This window comes from Typopeltis vanoorti, chromosome 3, assembly GCF_054136105.1.
Source record: "Typopeltis vanoorti isolate ZY-2024b chromosome 3, IOZ_Tvanoo_1.0, whole genome shotgun sequence".
NCBI classification, from domain to species: Eukaryota; Metazoa; Arthropoda; class Arachnida; order Uropygi; family Thelyphonidae; genus Typopeltis; species Typopeltis vanoorti.
Genome location: NC_143551.1, coordinates 30,146,735 through 30,168,301, shown reverse-complemented (window position 1 = coordinate 30,168,301; position 21,567 = coordinate 30,146,735). Strand labels below are relative to the sequence as shown.

General features: G+C 36.2%; 1 protein-coding gene across 1 annotated transcript in view; it reads right to left on the bottom strand.

The window, feature by feature from the left end:
• Nubp2 (NUBP iron-sulfur cluster assembly factor 2) overlaps window positions 1-20,878 on the bottom strand; it is a 103,552-nt gene extending 82,674 nt beyond the window's left edge. Inside the window, exons 1-2 of the mRNA XM_090415512.1 lie at window positions 20,866-20,878; window positions 9,806-9,930 (exon numbers count right to left, since the gene is read on the bottom strand). Coding sequence (XP_090271638.1) covers window positions 9,806-9,930; window positions 20,866-20,878 — 138 coding nt within the window. The remainder of the gene's footprint in view (window positions 1-9,805; window positions 9,931-20,865) is intronic.
• Between the last annotated feature and the right edge of the window lie 689 nt (window positions 20,879-21,567).

The window sequence follows — 21,567 nt, the reverse complement described above, 5'->3', positions numbered from 1 at the left end:
ATAGAAATATAAGATCTGATAATGTTGGAGTCTTGACAAGTAACAGACTGATTTGGAGGAAAATTGTAGATAGAAAGTTAGTGATGATGTAATTTTTTTCATGTAGTACTATCATATACTGTACACCCCTTGAGGGTACATGGCAGGAATTTGATGATGATGATGAAGTATCCCTACCCTTTATCATTCCCTTACTCACTAGATTTATCTTCTCCAGACTGTTTTCTGTTCCACAAGTTAAAAATGAAAAAAAAAAAAAAAAAACCTTTAACTGATGAATTAAAAACAAGCAAACAAGCAGGATTTTTTACAGTTCTCCAAAAACTGTATAAACGCACTAAAGCCTGTATTGATGCCAATGGATCATATTTCAAATAACAAAAATATGTTTAATCTTTCTCTTAAGTGTATGTGATTTTTCATAATTTTTGTCCTAAAACCTATGGACTGCACTGTGCATATACACTGGTTTCCAAAACCTAAGGACAAACACTATTTCTGAAGATTACAACTGCAAATTCAGATGAATCAGCTTGTGGCAATTTGTATAATTGATGATTCTGAATAGAAAGAAGGTACATATTCACATTTTCAAATCGTGCAAAGTGGTCAGGTGGTAACAATGAACAGGATAAATGGCAAAGGCTGCACAAAGTGAAATGTTTGAAGGAAGCTCTTTTTTTGAAGGAATAAAGTTGCAAACTTGGATGTCTTGTAATGTCTCAAAGATATCATCTAGATCATGTCTTTGAGACATTACAAAGACATCATCTAGATGATTCATGCAGGAAAGAATTATTAGAAAGTTTGAAGGAGGTCACAGACTTACTGATATTGCCAGAGAGTTTGGAATCTCATGTACCATATTTACTCAAATATAACTTGCCTACATGCATATCTTGCACTCCTGATTTTACTTTACAAAAAAAATAAAAAATTAAAAAGTTTCACATATACCTCACACATGAAAAAAGGTTTAAAACTTTAAGAAATAGATAGTGAATGTTGTTATCGCAAGTTCAGATATTTTGAAATTCAGTTGAAGAGAATCAGCATTTCAACTTAACAATTGTCGGCTTGCTTTTGTCGTTTAGTCGCATGATCTTTTGTTAATACTGCACCAATCATACACATCTTTATAGCTGGACTATCTCTGCTGGCCTACCATTGCTGTCCATTTCGTGCTCCACTTCTTATTAGTCATTCGTGAAGGACTGTTCATAATGTATCTCAAGTCTTGTAAATTACTGGTAATTTTTGCTTGAAATATAGGGAAATGTTCAAGTTACAGTGCTGGTTTTAAACTCAAAGGTATTGATTTTGCAGAAAAACATGACAATTGAGCAGCAGGGCATGAGTTTGCAGTGAGTGGGTTTAATGTGCAATATTGCATAAACAGAAACTTGCATTACAAAACACCAATAAGTCCAGAAAAGTATTCCGAGGACCTAAAAGTGAAAAGTTTCCTGCATTGGAGGACAAGTTATTTAAATATGTGTTAGGTTTGCATAAATATGGTTACTGTGTTTCGAACAAAATATTACATTTCAAAGCACATGAGTAAGCTAGAAAATGAAGCATCAGTCACATAGATCTGAAAGTGAGACGAGGTTGGATCACAAGATTCATTAAGAGGAAGAGTTTTTTCCCCCTTCGTTGAAGGACATTCCTTTGTCAAGTGTCAAAAGATTTTGAGAATAAAGTGATGGAATTTCATCATTATGTGATTCAATTTAGGAAGCACAATAACTGCATGTTATCACAAATAGCCAATGTCAATCAAATACCTCTCAATTTCGACATTCTGCACCAAACAACAACAGAAAATGGTGGAAAAAAACGTGATAATGAGCACAACTAGAAGTGAAAAACAGATGCATAACGATGCTCGCAGGTGGAAGAAAGTTGCCTTCTTACGTAATGTTCAAAAGGAAAACAATGTTGAAGGGGAAATTTACCCCTGGAATTCATATATGGGGTTAGATTGGATTAGAACAGTTTGGGACAAACAGCCAGAGGCCTTATTTTGACACTTAGCTCTGCTCGAGGGATAGTTTCCACTGACATTTAGGACTTAAAATAGTAAAACAACTTTTGGATGCGAAGACTGACATGGCCATTATTCCTGGTAGTCTTTACAGCCCTTGGATGTATCGGTCAACAAACCATTCAAGTACTATGTATGAAAATTCTACATAGAATGGATGCAGCAGGCAGCTATAACCTGACTCCAGCAGGGAAATTAGGAGACCATCATTAGAACCGTTGTGTAACTGTATTTTGAGTGCTTAGGACACAATTTTGTTAGAAATAATTGCCAAGAGTTTTTTAAAAACTGGCATCTCTAATGCCATGGATAGGAGTGAAGATGACTCTATTTGGGTAGATGATCATGATAATGCACACAAGGCAACTGCTCTCGAGACCAGAAGTAGCAATAGGAGATTCATGGTAAGTCATATCCATTTTCAGTTTTTTTAAATCATGGTGATCTTATTATTCCGAAATGATAAAAGGTAATAATGAAACTGTTTGTTTTAATTTAATTACAGAAGCATTGTTGCTAAAGATTCAAATATATTATGTGATGAAAACTTTAATTATGGGGGGGGGGAGTGTGAGTTATATTTGAGTAAATACAGTAGCATTGTATTCAGGCTCTGGGCAGTTTCAAACCAATGGAATGTGTTCCAAAAGTTTGCTAAGAAGTTGCCCTAACTCTACCATGAAGACAGATGTTTGGTTTTAACAAAAAAATGTAATCGACTCACCACAGCATGTCAGCTTGCAAGTCGGCTCCATTCAAGCACAGGTATGTGGATATCTCAACATACTGTGGCAAGACATTCTGCTACAAGTAGGCCTATATGCCCTTCAGGCATATATGTAGTCTACGTCCCTTTATCCACAGCTCATTATACAGCATATTTCACTGGTATTGTATCCGTAAAAATTGGACAAGACACCAATGGGCTAATGTACTCTTTACAGGTGAGCATTTTAGTCTTTCCCCTGATTCCAGATGACACCTGATCCAAAGTGAAACTGGTACTGCTTACCATCATGAGAATGTTCTTGAAAGGCACGGATAAAGGGGTGCTGGGGTATGGTGTGGGAAAGCATTATGCTTATTGGACACACTGAGCTACAAGTGCTCGAAAAAGGGACTATGACTGGTGAACAATATTGCAACAAAATTTTTCATCATTATGTTCAATTGTTCCTTAGTGCTGTAGCAAAGAATTAATTTTTATGGATCACAATGCCACTTCATACACAAGCAGTGGAGATACCTTCTGGAGACGAAGGATATTGATCAAATTGAGTGGGCAGCACACTCACCAAATCTCAACTCCAAAGAACATGTTTGGGACGCAATGGGGAGATGCATTACTGCTCAAAAGTCCCCTTTAGAAAAGAAACAACACTTTATCCTAGCTCTAATGGAGAAGTGGGTCAGTTTGCCTCAAGAACTCTTGAATCATTTGGTGCTAAGTATGGTACGACATTGTGAGAGCTACATCGCAGTTTGCGGTGGACATATTCCACACTGAAATGTCTCACCACAGTTTTCTGTAAGCACTGTACACTAATTTATTAACTACATCCTTAGTCATGAAAACTTTAATTTAACTCTAACCTTGAAGAACAGCCACATCAAGTTGACTGGGAATGCACTACTAATTTATATATATGCAAGGATGAATTCGAAAGAAGAATTATCGAATCAAAAGAAATAGTTCTGGACCCTTCACATTTGAACAACAATCTAAGCTACAATTTACCTGATTCCCATAGCGCAGTGATCCAGTACCGGCACTCTAAAATTAGCTGTCGCACACATTCAACTCATGGCAACGGTAGCACGTGGTCACCTATTCAAACTGTTACTATTCTGCTTTTTATTAAGCTGGAAAGTCCATGTTTTTTACCTTGTTATTTTTATATCTTATGTTTTTTATTTCTCACCTGAAGAAGTCGGAGCACCGATGAAACTAGTCATGATGTATTAAAGGTTTTTGTTATACTTTCTCGGGTTCTAGTCAGTTAAATTTATTTTTATAAATGTATACATCCTGAGTAAATCCTAATTTCAATAATATATATATAATATCCATTAGGTGAGTTGATGATGCTAATGAAATATTAACCAAATCTATCTTGAATTGCGCACTAGAAATAGGAAGTGTAAAAAGGCACCAAAGAGACGAAAAAACTAAGACAGGAAACCTTAGATTTGATGAAGAAATTCATCAAATCTAAGGTTTCATCAAAAACAAGCTTAAATATGAAAAGAGATTTGAATGACACCAATAAAATAGAATATGTGGAAATTTGTAAAACTATAAATAAAAGGATGAAACATGAACTTAGATCATATAATACTAGGAAAATTAAAGAAACAATAGAAAGCAATAGTAATATGAAGGTCCTAAGACGAACATTATCAGTTGGAACAAAGTAAATAGCTGCTGTAAGAGGAAAAATGGTGAACTTATAAAAAATAGAGATGCAATAATCAATAGAATTCAGGAATTTTATACTGAACTCTATGAAGACAAAGACTGTGCCATCCAAGAATCATCTATGGATAACTCGAGTGAAGAAGAACACGATTCCCCTGAGATCTCACAAGTCAAAGGGAAATGGCACTGCGAGAAATGAAGAATGGAAAAGCTCTAGGAGAAGATGGAATTATGGTAGACTTCTTAAAACTGGGAGGAAGCCCTGTTATCAAACAGCTGACTAAACTCTTTAACAAATGCCTAAAACAGAGAAAAATTCCAAAAAATTGGAACAATTCACTTCTCATATTAATTTTTAAAAAAGGCAATAAGGAAGAAATTAAAAACTACAGACCTATAAGCCTACTCCCCACCATATATAAAGTTTTCACAAAAATTATAAATAATAGAATAAAATCTAAACTAGAGAGAATGCAATCCTGTGAACAAGCTGGATTTAGAAAGAATTACAATACTTTGGACCATATTCACACATTAAGAGAGCGCATTGAAAAATCAAATGAATACAATAAACCCTACGAGATATAGACTACGAAAAAGCATTTGATTCAGTCAAAAAATCTGCAACACTAAAAGCACTTGAAACTCAGGGAACTGAGTAACCATATATTGAAATACTAAAACATATTTACAATAATGCAACTTCTGTAATTAAATTATATAAAAACAGTGAAAAGTTTCCAATACAAAAAAGACATCTGGCAAGGCAACAACATATCTCCCAAATTATTTACAGCTGCACTAGAGGAAGTCTTTAGAAGCCTTGACTGGGAAACAAAAGGAATAAACATAAATGGAGAAAGGCTGCATCATCTGAAATTTGCAGATGATATTGTCCTAATAGCAGATAATCTTGAAGATCTGGAAGAAAGGCTAAATCAGCTAAATGAAGCCTCCAGAGTAACTGGATTAAAAATAAATAAACAAAAAACAAAAATAATGATGAATAAATATATTAACCATGGCACTGGGGGTGCCAAAGGGTCAAAGCTGTATAACTGAGAGGAGACCTCCACATAGCCTTTAAAGGAATGCGGAGAACCGACCAGGGCTTCTGACCTAATGTCCAATCCTCACCTTCTCATGGTGCACCCTGTTGGGTATCTACTTTGATACTGAACGAACGAGGATGGGCTGGCAATTTGGGATTTAGCCGACCAAATTGTATTCTTATTGGTTAAACCAAAATAAAAAATGATGGTACAACATGACAAAATTTCATGCCGGCTGGGGCGTCGCCAGGTTAAACAAGGCCCCCGTTGTTTTCGCCAGGGAACCAGGGCGAACAGCGAAAAGTCAGCTACTGGAACAAATCTGAAAACAAACCCCAACTCAACATCACCAGAGTTAAAGATCGGTACTATCAACGTAAGAAGCCTGAATGGCAAAGAAATGGAGCTAGCTGAGGAATTAGATAAGTACCAGATCGACATAATAGGGGTGACTGAAACAAAAAAGACCAAAACTGGTGAGATCTTTCTGAGCAATAAATACAAAATGTTATATTCAGGCAATAACAATCAAGGAAAAGAAGGAGTAGCCATAGTATTCAACACAAAATAAGAGGCTAATCTTCTTGAATGGCAGTCAGTCTCAAGTAGAGTAATGTGGGCAAATATGAGAATGGGGAACTGGACAATGAGACTTATTTGTGCCTATGGTCCCACAGAAGGTTCTACTAAGGTAGAAGCGGAGGAATTTTTTTGAGGCTTTAGAAAAAGCAACTGACACAATGAAAAAGGAAAAGTTGGTCCTTGTTGGGGATCTAAATAGTAGAGTAGGAAATGATTGTGAGACATACAAAAATATTTTGGGAAAATTTGGAGAAAAGTGCAAAGCTAATAATAATGGCAAATATCTGTTGGATTTCTGCTCAGGACATGGACTGGTTATTACTAACACCATGTTCCAACATAAAAATGTGCACAAATTCACATGGAGAGAAGAGGCTAGGAATAAGAAAAGTCTCATTGACTATGTTATTGTTGATAGTGATGTTTTCTCCCTGGTGCAGGACACCAGAGTGTACAGAGGATTTGAAATTGGAAGTGATCACTATTTAGTCTTGAGCAGGATAAAATTGAATTTCATATTGAAAAGAATAACATGTAAGAAAGTTTTAAAGCGAATAAAAGTTGAGTAGCTCTCAGATGTAAACTGTAGACTAAAATACAGAAATATTATTGAAAAGAAAATGAAAGAGTTTGAGAACAGGAATCAAACCTTGGAGATTCAGTGGCAAACTCTGAAGGAAACATTGATTGATTCTGCCAGAGAGGCATGTGGTGAGGTTGTGTGCAAAGATGAAAAAATCAGAACTCCCTGGTGGACACAGGAAGTTAAAGAGGCAGTGAAGGAAAAGAAGAAAGCATATCAAAAGTTCCTGGCAAATAAGTCAGCTTTTACTCTTACAGAATACAGAGACAAATGTAAGAAAGCTAAACAGTGTGTAAAACTAGCTAAACAAAAGTCATGGGAGGACTTTGGCAAGAATATAGAAAATAAATATCAAGAAGGTGGCAAAATATTCTGGAGGTTGTTGAAGAAGCTTAGGAATGGAGGAAAGAGTGCTGTAAAAGGAATTAGAGATGATAAAGGTGAAATGAAAACAGGAGAAAAAGATATCCTTGAAGTATGGAGTAATTACTTTGAAAAACTGCTAAATGAAACAAGCAGTGATGACAGCACAGTGATAAAAAACACTGACCAGGCATGCAGTCAGGAATACATATCCATACTTGAAGTAGAAAAAGCCATCAAAGGCTTGAAATGTGGAAAGGCAGCAGGAGTAGATGATATTCGACCAGAAATGCTGAAGTATGGTGGTATAAGAGTCTTACAGTGGCTGCACTGCATAGTTCAGAAAGCCTGGACAGAGGGACGAATTTCCGATGATTGGAGTAGAGCTCTCATAGTACCCATATATAAAAAGGGAAATAAAACTGAATGTGAGAATTACAGAGGTATTTCCCTTCTGAGTGTTCCTGGCAAGATCTATGCAAGTATACTTGAGAAACGGTTGAGAAGAATTGTGGAAGAAAAGCTTGGTGAAGAACAAGCTGGATTCAGGCCAAATAGAGGCTGTCAGGATCAGATCTTCACTTTACGACAAATAGTCGAGAAAGCATGGGAATATAACAAAGATCTGTATTTAAGTTTTGTCGATTTGGAAAAGGCATATGATAAGGTGCCAAGAGAGAAGCTATTCAATACGCTACAGTTATATGGTGTCAATGGGGCATTATATCAAGCGATACTTAGTCTTTATTTGAGTTGTGAGTCAGCAGTTAGAATTGAAGGAAGTACAGAAAGATGGTTTAATGTTAAATCTGGTGTGAGACAAGGATGTACATTATCCCCTCTGTTATTCATTATCTATATGGATCACATTATGAAGGAATGTGGTATTAAACCTGATATCAAAATTGGAGATGTTAATGTCAGCTCTTTGCTTTATGCGGATGATGTTATACTTCTAAATAAATCCGCTACAAGTCTGCAAGATTCTCTGACTAAATTGAATAGCTGTTGTAATAGATATGGTATGAAGGTCAGCAATAAAAAGACAAAGACAATGAAAAATCATTGAAAATGTCAACTGTGTTGTGAATGGAGAACCTGTGGAACAAGTAAAACATTTCAGCTACTTAGGCACAATTTTTACTGAAGATGGTAAACTAAATATAGAAATAGACAACAGAATCAGCAAAGCTGGTATTGTGGGAAGTCAATTGAATAAATTCATATGGAATAAGAAAGAAATTAGTCGGAACACTAAATTAGCTGTATACAAGACTGTGTTCAAACCAATTTTAACTTATGGATCTGAGAGCTGGGTCAGAAGTAAAACACTTGACCAAAGACTAGAGACCGCAGATATGAGAGTCCTGAGAAAGATTAGAGGCGTGAACAGATGGCATCAATGGCAATATCATATTAAAAATGAGGATATTAGGAAAGAACTTGACATTGTCAGCATCCAGGAATGCGTTAGCAGAGCTAATCTCAGATGGTATGGTCACTTAAATAGAATGGGAGAGGAAAGATTAGCAAAACAAGTGTTCTCTGCCAGGTTGGCAGCAAAACGACCCAGAGGAAGACCAAGATATAGGTGGATTGATACGGTACAAAGTGCCTTAGACGATAGAAATATAAGATCTGATAATGTTGGAGTCTTGACAAGTAACAGACTGATTTGGAGGAAAATTGTAGATAGGAAGTTAGTAATGATGTAATTTTTTCATGTAGTACTCTCATATCCTGTACACCCCTTGAGGGTACATGGCAGGAATTTGATGATGATGATGATGATGACCATGGCACTGTCAAAGTTGAAAACCATGAAATAGAAAAAGTTATTTCATATGTATATTTGGATCAATTGTTATCCTTTGAGGAGTGCCAAAGAAAAGAGATTGAACAAAGAATTCACCTTGGATGGATGGCTTATGGGAAAATCAGAGACATATTCAGAAGTATATGAGTCTAAAAAGTCTTATCCTTATGAGTCTAAAAAGGAAAGCTTTCGACCAGTGCATACTTCCTGTCCTAACATATGGTGGAGAATCATGGACTTTAACAGAAGCCCTAAACAAAAAGCTGAGAACAGCACAACATCGCATGGAAAGAAGTATGCTAAAAATAACATTAAGAGACAGGAAGACAAATACATTGGATAAGATCTCAAACAGGTGTCATGGATATTGTAAAATACATTAAACAGGCTAAGTGGAGATGGGCTGGCCATATTGCCAGATGCAGTGACGGGAGATGGACTAGAAAAACAACAAGGTGGAGACCAATGGATGGAGCAAGACAAAGAGGAAGACCGAGAAGAAGGTGGAGGGATGAACTGGAACAAATTGCAGGAGTGAGATGGATGGGAGAGGCAGAAAACCGAGTGATCTTGAAACCATGGAGGAGACCTTCGTCCAGCAGTGGACAGAACCAAAAGATTGAAGAAGAAGGCGAGTTGAATATGCAAAAGCAAACAAGCGATGCTTAGTGCGGACAGTGAATTTTCTGTTATGCATACTCGTATATAGCCCACCTACTGTTAAATTTTTTTCTAACATCAGTTAGTCTTAGACTATGGGTAGAGTTTTCTTCTGGATTCTGATTTCTATTTATTAAACATAAAACTGACCTTGAACAAATCTGGTAGTAACCCTACTACCAGATGTGTTCCCTACTAAGATGGTTACAATGCAGCTAAGAATTTGATCATTTGAACAGTAATATCCTATTATTAATAACAATACATTCTTATTTCCTGTTACCTTATTTCCTAATTTCCTCAATGTCAGAGCCAGCTGAGTGGCAACTGTACTCTTCCCCACTCCTCCTTTTCCAGATAATACAAGAATAACATGTTTGACACCTGAAAGAATCTGCTGGCCACTTTCTGAAATCATATAAGGATATAATAAATTTCAACAACGGGAAGTAACACTATAGAATAGTTAAAATAACCATATGCAAACGTTTATAGGGAAAAAAAATAAAAAATATATATATAAAGAGTTAGTCTCACTGAAAGATTAAAATAACTAAAATATAAAATATTTAAAAGAAATTTTGCAATTATTAATTCCTTTCAATAGAGAGAAAAATAATTTTCTTCTGTTCTGAATCATTAAAATTTATGTCACTAAATAATAATGCATGACCAAATTTCATACTTCCATTGGTAAGGTCAGTCATGGAATTGCCAAATACTTTCTAAAATATAACAGAATATAGCCTTTGAGCAGGATAAAATTGAATTTCATATTGAAAAGAAGAACATGTAAGAAAGTTTTAAAGCAAATAAAAGTTGAGCAGCTCTCAGATGTGAACTGTAGACTAAAATATGGAGACTAAAATATACTAAAATATAGACTAAAAAAATGAAAGTTTGAGAACAGGAAACAAACCTTGGAGATTCAGTGGCAAGCCTTGCAGAAAACCCTGATTGATTCAGCCAGAGAAGCATGTGGTGAGGTTGTCTGCAAGGACAGAAAAATCAGAACTCCATGGTGGACACAGAAAGTTAAAGAAGCAGTGAAGGAAAAGAAGAAAGCATATCAAAAGGTCCTAGCAAATAAGTCAGCTGTGCTCTTAGAGAACACAGAGACAAATGTAAGAAAGCTAAACACTGTGCAAAACTGGCTAAACAAAAGTCATGGGAGGACTTTGGTAAGAACATAGAAAATAAATATCAAGAAGATGGCAAGATGTTCTTGGAATCAGAAATGGAGGAAAGAGTACCTGTAAAATGAATTACAGATGATAAATGTGACATAAGAACTGGAGAAAAAGATATCCTTGAAGTATGCAGTAATTACTTCAAAAAATTGCTAAATGAAACAAGCAGTGATGACAGCACAGTGGTAAAAAACACTCAACAGGCATGCAGTCAGGAATACATATCTATACTTGAAGTAGAAAAAGCCATCAAAAGCCTGAAATGTCGAAAGACAGCAGGAGTAGATTATATTTGACCAGATATGCTGAAGTATGGAGGTATAAAAGTGTTACAGTGGCTGCACTGCATAGTTCAGAAGGCGTGGACAGAGAGACGAATTCCAGATGATTTTAGTAGAGCTCTCATAGTACCTATATATAAAAAGGGAAATAAAACTGAATGTGAGAATTACAGAGGTATTTCATTACTGAGTGTTCCTGGTAAGATATATGCAAGTATACTTGAGAAACGATTGAGAAGGATTGTGGATAGAGAAGCTTGGTGAAGAACAAGCTGGATTCAGGCCAAATAGAGGCTCAGGATCAGATTTTCACTTTACGACAAATAGTTAAGAAATCATGGGAATATAACAAAGATCTGTATTTAATTATCATTATTATCATTATTTAGACCTCCAAGGAGTCAAAAGACTCATTGCGGGAGGTTCTTCCTAGGAAACACAGTCTATCATACCACTTCTTAAACTCATTGACCGTTCTCGGTCTCACCACTCTATCAGGCAATGCATTCCATGGTTCAACCACCCTCCATGCAAAGAAACCACTCCTCACCCTCTTGCTCACAGTTTTCTTTCGTAACTTCCAGGGATGGCCCCTTGTCACCACTCCTTCCCGCTGTTCAACCAAGCGAAAGAACTCCCCAGTGTCAACCCTGTAACCACCTCTCAACAGTTTAAAAGTCTCAATCATATTATCTCTCTCTTTTTTTTTTCTATCCACCAAACTCTGCAGTCAGTCCACATTCCCTCAGCCGATCCTCATAACTAACATTGTACAGTCCTGAAACTGTCTTTGTTATCCACCTCTGTACCCTTTCCACAGTTAATTTATTCACTTCAAATCCTGGGGACCAAATCTGAGAACAATAGTCTAAGTGTGGTCTGATCAGGGTCTTATACAAGGAATGATAACTTTTTTATTTCTGCAGGTCAGCGTCCTGCTCATTATTGCAGCAATCCTCTGTGTTACCTTTACCACCTTTGCAATATGTCCCTTGAATTTCAAGTTTCTATCAATCATCAACCCCAGATCTCTTGTCTCCCCTACTTCCTCCAGTATATCTCCTCCAATAGAGTATACAGTGTCCCATCGATGTGTCCCAAACCTCAAGACCTTACATTTTGCTGCATTAAACTGATACTCCCATTCATTTGCCCATCTATCTAGCTTATTCAAATCCTCTTGCAGGGCTACCACATCTGCATTATTATTAATAATCCTTCCCAGCTTTGCATCATCCGCAAACAACTGAATATCCCCCTGCAATCCACTGACAATGTCATTGATATAAAGGTTAAACAATATAGGTCTCAGTACTGAGCCCTGTGGGACCCCACTTGTAATCTTCTGACTCCTTGAAACTGCCTCACCATACACAACTCTCTGATATCTATCAGACAGCCAATCCTGAATCCAGTTGAACAAACTGACATCCAAACCCATGTGCTGCAACTAAAATATCAGCTTATCATGTGGCACCCTGTCAAATGCCTTTGCTAAATCCAAGAAAATGGCAGTATATGTCTTTCCCTCATCTACTGCTCTTGTAACTTTATTATAAAAGGCTAGCATATTACTAAAACAAGAGCACCCCTTCACAAATCCATGTTGACGCCCACAGATAACATTACCCTCATCTGCCCAATGTTGTATACGGTCCCTAACTAATTTCTCCAAGATCTTAACAACTACTGATGACACACAAACTGGCCTATAATTAGACATTTCCAGTCTGCTACTGCCCTTATGCAATGGCACTATCTTACCTTCCTTCCATTTGCTGGGCACCTTTCCAGTAGCCAGACTTTTATTGAAAAGCCAGGTCAAAGGAGCTGTCAGTTCCTTAGCACATTCTCTCAAAACTCATGGTGAAATATCATCCAGTCCCACAGTTTTACTGACATCCAGAGTACTCAGTATTTGGAACACGTTCTCCTCCTCCTGCATCTCTAAACCTCGAACCTGCCCTATTCCTCTAGTATTAAAATTTACTCCTCCAGGATGAAATACACCAATAAAGTGTTCATTAAACAATTCCACTATGTCCTCTGCATCAGTTACTCTATTCCCATTTTTATCCCACAATGTCATTCTTCCACAATCATTTCTCCTCTTACTGGCCACATAGCTAAAAAATACCCTAGGATTTTCTTTGAATCTTAGGGCAAATCTCTTCTCATATTCCAGTTTTGCCTTCCTTACCATACCAGTCACCCTCCTGGCCTGTGTCTTATATTCTTCAAGCTTCACCTGTCTCCTTATATTGTTTGTCATCCACTTTACACCAACTTGTTTCCTGCTAACAAATATTCCTTCACAATTTCCCAAGCACTAATGATATCCTGATCTTCCAATTTCTCCCTCCATGAAATTTCCCAAAGTTGATGTCTACAACTATTATAATGACCTGGCTTATAATTCCACATATGTTCCCCATCTCTTTGATACTACTGCATGTCTATTCATCTTCCAAGTCAAAACCACATGGTCACTCTCTCCAACTGGTGAGAGAGATGTCATCTCAGTTATCAATTCTTCTGATGCTATGACCAAATTCAAAACTCTTGAACCTCTTGTTCCCTCTATTACATGTTGCATAAGATATTTGTCCCTCAAGAATTCTAGAAATTCCATTCCCTTATTGCTACATTCATCTTCCTCTCCCCAATTTATACTGTTGTAGTTAAAATCTCCCATAACAATCATTCTTCGTGCACTTGCCAAGCTCAACTGTCTAAACATCTCCTGGTCCCCACCCTCTGTGCTCCTTGGTTTGTAGCAACACCTCACTAAATATCCTGTCTTGCCTATCTCTACCTCATATCATGTTTTCAAAATCATTAGTTTCACTGTCTTCCAAAGCCTCCACTCTTAGAGGACATAAGTTGTCACTTATCATAAGCAGTACTCCACCACCATGCTTTCCCTTTCTATCCTGCCAAAAAATGCTGTACCCTGCTACTTCTATTCCTGTTATTATATCCTCTTCTGTCAACCAAGTGTCAGTGATCCCAATAATCTTTGGCTAGGCTGATGCTATCAGCGCCACCAATTCCTCTCCTTTATTCCGGATACTCCTGGCATTAATATAAAGCAGGGGTGGGAAACCTTTTTAGTATCAAGGGCAAAAATTGCTAATTTATAAACTTCTGCAGGCGACTGGCAAATTTTAACTCTTATATATAGTGTATGTAGTGTGCAATATATATCTCAATAACTAAATGTGCAACATTTACTTATTGTTTAGACATATAATTATATACTCATTGTGTAGACATATAATTATAACGATGAAGCATATAATTATAACAATCTAAAACTTTTTAGTGAGAAGGCTGAAACTGCTTTTTTTGTGAAAGCTTAGAAATATTAGCCGCCCTTGATGAGACGGTTACTCGTAGTTCATTGGCGAGATTTTCGTCAGTGAGTCTTGTACGAGAGCGATTTTTTGGCAGACTTAATTTTGAAAAAAATTGCTCGCATTGATAAGTAGTAGAAAAACTAGAAGTTTTGTTTCTTTTTATTTACAAGGCATTATTTTTTAAAGAAGGGAATTTCTCAGAATCAATAGATCTGTAGAATATAGGCAGATTACTAGAAGTCCAATATAGGCAGATTACTATATTTTGATCTCAAAGTGTTATCACACTGCAAATCAATCAACTCTAATTGCAAGGAATCGGAAGCTTCCTCAGGGCATATATCAGAAAGTGTTTCTCATCTCCTTTGAAAATGATTCAAAACACACTTTGACACTCATCAGCATACTCACTTGTTGATTTTGGATTGCATTCTCGTAATTTTGGAAAATGTGTAAAGCGGGTTTTTTTTTTCAGTTGGGTAAGAAATAATTGAAGCATCGATTCAAAGCTCTTGATATGAGTGAGCAAAGAGATCATTAGCTGATTGGGGCCTTGTAATTTCAAATTTAGATTATTCCAATGACTAGTTATGTCTAATAAAAATGCTAAATCACTTTGAAATTTTTCATCCTCCAATTCTTTAATGGGGATACTTTTAATGTCCAAGAAAATTTTCACTTCGTCTTTAAGTTCATAAAATCGCTTGAGCATTTGAGCTCTACTTAGCCACCTAACTTCACAATGGTACAATAAGTCCTCATATTAAGCTTCAAGATCTTGCAAAAATTCTTTGAATTCCCTGTTGTTCAACTCTTTACTTTTTATCAAATTAAAGGCCTTTGTTACTACATTCATGATGCTGTTCATCTTGAGTGACTTTGGACATAGATTTTCCATATGAATGAAGAAGTGGCACACAATTAAAGTATTTGGGTTCAATTGACGTTTCTTAAATTCATTCTTAATCACAGCCACGAGCCCTTTTTCACGACCTACCATGGATGGAGCACCATCTGTAGCAAGACCACTCAGTTTTTCATACGGTAAATCGAAATCCTTTAATGCTGAATTGACCATTTCAAATAAATCTTCACCTTTAGTTGTTCCCCTTCATTGATTTTAAAGCAAGAAATTCTTCTCATATATTGAAATCTGTAATTATTCCCCATATAGCCATTTGTGCAGTATTTGACATATCAGTAGTCTCATCGATGGCTAATGAGTAAAACACAAATTCTGCTGAATCTACTTTCAAAGAAGTTTGGATGTCATCAGCAATATCTTTAATATGGTCAGAAACAGTTTTTCTTGATAGGCTAATATTTTTAAACAAACTCGGTTTTCTGGACATAAAATCTCAACGGCAGTAAGGATGCAATCTTTCACAAACTCACCTTCATTATGGGTTTTAAGTTTTTTTAGCAATTTGTTCACGTAACATATAACTAGCTTGAGTTACAGATGATCTTTCCTGAATAAGCTTTTTAAAAAGATTTTGGCTTTTGATTATATTTTCTTTCAAAGTCGCTATCTTGTCTAAACGTTCTGATCCTTTTAAATTTTCATATTTCTTATGCCTACTCAAATAATGTCGTTCAAGATTATATTTTTTGTAAACTGCAACATGTTCGTTACAAATAAGACAAATGCACTTGTCATTAATTTCAATAAAGAAGTATAGTTCTGTCCATTTTTCACAAAACAGAGCACATTCACCACTTCTTTTACGCTTTTCACTACAACTTGTCATTTAAAAAAATAAATTGAATAAATTTGTCAACTGGTTAATTACAAGGCGCTCGCAGTACTGCATGAGAAAAACAAAGTCAAAAGTCAATATGTTTTGACACGCGAGAAAATGTCATGGCGATAATTGGGAAGCAACCAATCAGAGAAAGTCTGAACTTTGCCCGCGAGAAATGCTCCTGATTTCTTTTTATTTTAATGGCTGGTCTCGATTTGATGGTTGCCAGACGTATGATGATCATATTTTATGTAATATAGTTATTTTTGATTTTTTATATTTAATTATTTAAATTTAAATAAATTTAATTATAATAAATTTAAATTACAGTATTATAAAATTTTATTTACATGTACATACGAGTACATCAGCAAAGGGGCAAATTGAAATAGACTCGTGGGTGAGGGGGTTCCCCACCCCTGGTATAAAGCATAAAAATGCCTATTTCTATACCCAGCATTATCCCCTCTAGACTCCGCTGGGCTCAGCGTTACCTGATGTTCCCCTTCTCCCAAGTACCCTTTCCCACAAGAGGCCACCCCTGCTACCATCCACCCTGGGCATTCTAGTCTCCCTGCATTGACACACTGACTCGTTCAGAACAGCAATCTCTCCAGATGCCTACGTCCTTCCTCATTCAAATGCAAGTGGTTTCTTGCATACAATTCCTCTCTGTCCTCAAATGCTCTCCAAGCATCCACATATTCCAATCCTCTTTTCTGACACATTCTAGCTATTCTGTTATTCAATATTACTGCTCTTCTGCTCAGCTCGTCACAATCATACATAGGCAACATGCACACTATCTTTCCTGTCTGCATCTTCTTTCATACTACCTCAAGCAAGAATCTCATATCTCTCGCTGCCCAATTTACATTACCTGTCAAGTCATTTGTTCCTACCATCACAATCATCTCATCCACCCTTTCACCCCTCTTAATTGCCATAGTCACACTTTCTATTGTTCCTCTAGGCAAACACTCCTCACGCATCCTATCTTGCACACTACGGATCATTGAGTCACCATACATTATACCTATTACCATTCCCTCTCTCCTCTTCTATCATTCCCATAACTCTCTCTCATTCCCTCTCTACCACTTATCCTATTCTCTCCTCTTCTATCATTCACATAACTCTTTCATTCCCTCTCTTCTACTGTTCCCATCTCCTCTTCTATCATTCCCATAACTCTCTCTCATTCCCTCTCTACCACTTATCATATTCTCTCCTCTTCTATCATTCACATAACTCTCTTTCATTCCCTCTCTTCTAGTGTTCCCATCTCCTCTTCTATCATTCTCATACCTCTCTCTCATTCCCTGTCTTCTACTGTTTCTATACTCTCCTATTCTATCATTCCCAAACCTCTCTCTCATTCCCTCTCTCCTATTGCTGCTTCTATCATTCCCAAAACTTTCTCTCACTCCTACTCTGATTTGCCTTGCATACATCTCTTCCATTCTCCTAATCTCATCTTTCATACTTCTCATCTCATTCACAAGATATTCCACCTCCTCTTTCAGCTTATCTATCCCTCTCTCTGCAAGTTAGTCACTCTTACTCGCCATTCATTCACCCAATCAAAACCATCTCTGTAAACTTCATAGTCATTCAAGCCTTCCACAATCCTGACTCTTTATTTCGTCATTCTCTCCCATCACACTACTTGTCTCCTGACATTCATTTCCCATCCCTGAAGCAACTAGGTCAGTTATTGATATATCTAATTCATTAATTTCCTCCCGCTGTCTGCATTTTGCATAAATATGCACTCCCCCTTCTCTCACCAGCCACATATCCAACTCTCGGGAAGCATACATGCCGCAAACACTGCATGCCACAAAGACATTTGTTTATTATATTTAGTATTTTATACATTATATTTAAGTTTTGTAGATCTGGAAAAGGCATATGACAAGGTACCAAGAGAGAAGATATTCAAAACGCTACAATTATATGGTGTTAATGGAAATTTATATCAAGCAATACTTAGTCTTTATTTGAGTTGTAAGTCAGCAGTTAGAATTGAAGGAAGTACAGGAAGGTGGTTTAATGTTAAATCTGGTGTCAGACAAGGATGTACATTCTCCCCTCTGTTATTCATTATCTATATGGATCACATTATAAAGGAAAGTGGCATTAAGCCTGATATCAAAATTAGAGATGTTAATCTCAACTATTTGCTACATGCAGATGATGTTATACTTCTAAATAAATCTGCTACAAGTCTGCAAGATTCCCTGACTAAATTGAATAACTGTTGTAATAGATATGGTATGAAGGTTAACATTAAAAAGACAAAGACAATGAAAATAGGCAGAAACACTGAAAATATCAATTGCATTATGAATGGAGAACCTATAGAACAAGTAAAACATTTCCACTACTTAGGCACAATTTTTAGTGAAGATGGTAAATTAAATATGGAAATAGACAACAGAATCAACAAAGTTGGTATGGTAGGAAGTCAACTGAATAAGAGAGAAATTAGCCAAACTAAATTAGCTGTATACAAGACAGTGTTCAAACCAATTTTAACTTATGAATCTGAGAGCTGGGTAAGAAGTAAAACACTTGACCAAAGACTAGAAACAGCAGATGAGAGTCCTGAGAAAGATTAGGGACATGAACAGAAAGTACATAGGTTGTCATCAATGGCAATATCATATTAAAAACCAGGATATTAGGAAAGAACTTGACATTGTCAGCATTCAGGAATGCATTAGCAGAGCTAATCTCAGGTGGTATGGTCACTTAAACAGAATGGGCGAAGAAAGATTAGCAAAACAAGTGTTCTCTGCCAGGTTGGCAGCAAAATGACCCAGAGGAAGACCAAGATATAGGTGGATTGATACAGTACAAAGTGCCTTAGACGATAGAAATATAAGATCTGATAATGTTGGAGTCTTGACAAGTAACAGACTGATTTGGAGGAAAATTGTAGATAGGAAATTAGTAATGATGTACATTTTTCATGCAGTATTATCACATCCTGTACATCCCTTGAAGGTATATAACAGGAATTTGATGACAGAATATAGCCTATTAAACTGTAATGTCAGTAGAAAGAATACCATAGAGCCACAGAAAAAATACAGCACACCTAGAATGAATTACTGATGACCTGCAATAGAAAAATTCCTTAATGAGAAACTTCTGTACTGATGAAGGCATTTATAAGCTGTAGGTTGTGATTTTCACTATGGGGGATATTTATGAATATCTATATGCATCATACGATTTTTGTTGCCTACTGGCAATATCAAATGGCTTGAAAAGTTTCATGTCTGTTTGCCAGAGTAAAGTTCCTAGATTATTTAATGCACAGTTTTAAGCTACTATATCTTTAAAAAAAATCCAAATTCTTATTCAGTTTATGTAGCAACTGTAGTAGTGCCTCTTCTTTATACATCTGATATTATTCATCCAATGTAGAGATAGCATTGAGCTCCATGTTGCATACACCAGATTGACAAATATATATATAAAACAAATAAACTGAAAATCCATAGGTTGTCATTCAGCACTACTATGAGGCTGGTATATCTGTCAATTGCACATGCTCTTCTTGCAAGTCTGCAGGATGATAAAACCAAGTTACCAGAAGAAACTATGCCACCTCCATATGACATAAACTAATCATTTAGTTGTTCATCTTCAGTTGAAAAACTTTTATAAAGGTCCTACATTTGAAGAATGGATGTGATAAAAGAAGCCAGATGTCAGTTTTTAAAAGTTTCCTTGTTTCTAGCATGCATGTTCTTACATGAAAAAGAACGAACAGGGGCCTGAAAGACCTGCATTTGATTCCTGTCTAAGAACATGAAGAACCTTTATCTGGTCTCTTTCGACTAAAGGTGAGTTAACCGGTCTCATAAGAAGGTGGGGGGTTTTTTCTTCCGGTAAACCGGTCTCGTGAATATGCATGGCTACAATCATAAAATATATTATGGCAAGGAAGGCAACAGGAAGCCACCTTGCTCATAATCATCTCCCTCGTATGGTAGCATATAGCTACTCCCCACCAGCCATATGGCTGAGGGAATAGGATAGGATAGTTTATTCTCATCTGCATAAAAACATGTCTTATGTTTTTATATGAATAAGAACTTGCCATTCTGAAGGCTTTGAAATATAACCCCACCAATAGCTTTTTTTCAAACTATTTGGAAAGATGGGGGGAAAAAAAGTATTGTAAACAGAGAAGGTTGGTCGATTGGTAGAGCCTCTGCTACTAATGGCTCAGCAAAAAGTAAAGCAAGTTTGAGCGGGTTAGTAGTGCGAAGGAGATCAATCGTTCGATGCTGTTGGTACACTCTCCCTCGATGAGCCTTTGGACTCCCTGGAGGTGTTACATAATAATAATATACAATGTTGTGAAATTTTAATTCTGAGTTCAGGACTTATTCTTTTTTTTTTATATTTTTATTATCGATTTACTTATAATTTATTCATATTCAATTTAACTTCATTTACGCGTAAAACTTAAAATTAGTAATTCATCCTCAAATGTCAATTATTTAAATTTTCCTCTTCTTTCCCCATGCTTTTATCGTAAGATTAACCACGACTCAAGTACAAAGCGGGCAACTCCACCACAAAATTCACACTTGACCAGTTATTTTCGAATAATCTGGTGTCGTTATTATCACTTCAAGTTCCATGTACCTCATTACTAACCGATGATGTTTGAGTAACTTTACATTCTCAACAAATTAACACAATTATAACCCCCAGTATATTAAATAACTCTCGAATATCATACCTGGTGAAGACATTTTATCCAACGCCCTCGTTTGGTACTATTTGAATATTGAAACAATTATTATAATTTAAAACAAATAAATAAATAATACATAAAAATATATCACGGCTTTTGATTTTATTTTTTGCTATAGACAAACACATATATATGAATATATATTTTCCCGAATATCAGCTAAATATGATATTTCCTGAATATCACGACAATAAAATAAAATAAATAATAATAAGAAATCTTGGTTCAAGGTAAAAATTTATCCAGGGAAAACATTAATCATGATCGTGTCCATATCAGGATAATAATAGCAAACGTCAAAAATTAATTACGTATAATGTGTGGCTTTCTTCTTTTCCACTTCATAAATCACTTTGGCATAAAGTAGAAGTTCGATTCAGTTAGCTAGTCTCATAAAGGGGTGGCAGAGTTCTTCCTCTTGAAATTTTGAACAAAAAAAAAGAAAAAAGGAAAGAAACAGAAAATATTCCAAAGACTTTTCATGCCCCAAAGAACAGTATTTGTTTGCGCTTTTTTATGGATAGTTGTAGTCACCTGGTCTTTACGTTATCATCATGGAGATTGAGTCCATTCCCATTCTACTACACTGTAGGACAAGAGGTGATATTATTATTATCATCGTGTGACACACATCCAAGGAGTCCTTGAGCTTATCGTGGTAGGGCATACTACTGAACCACACAACAA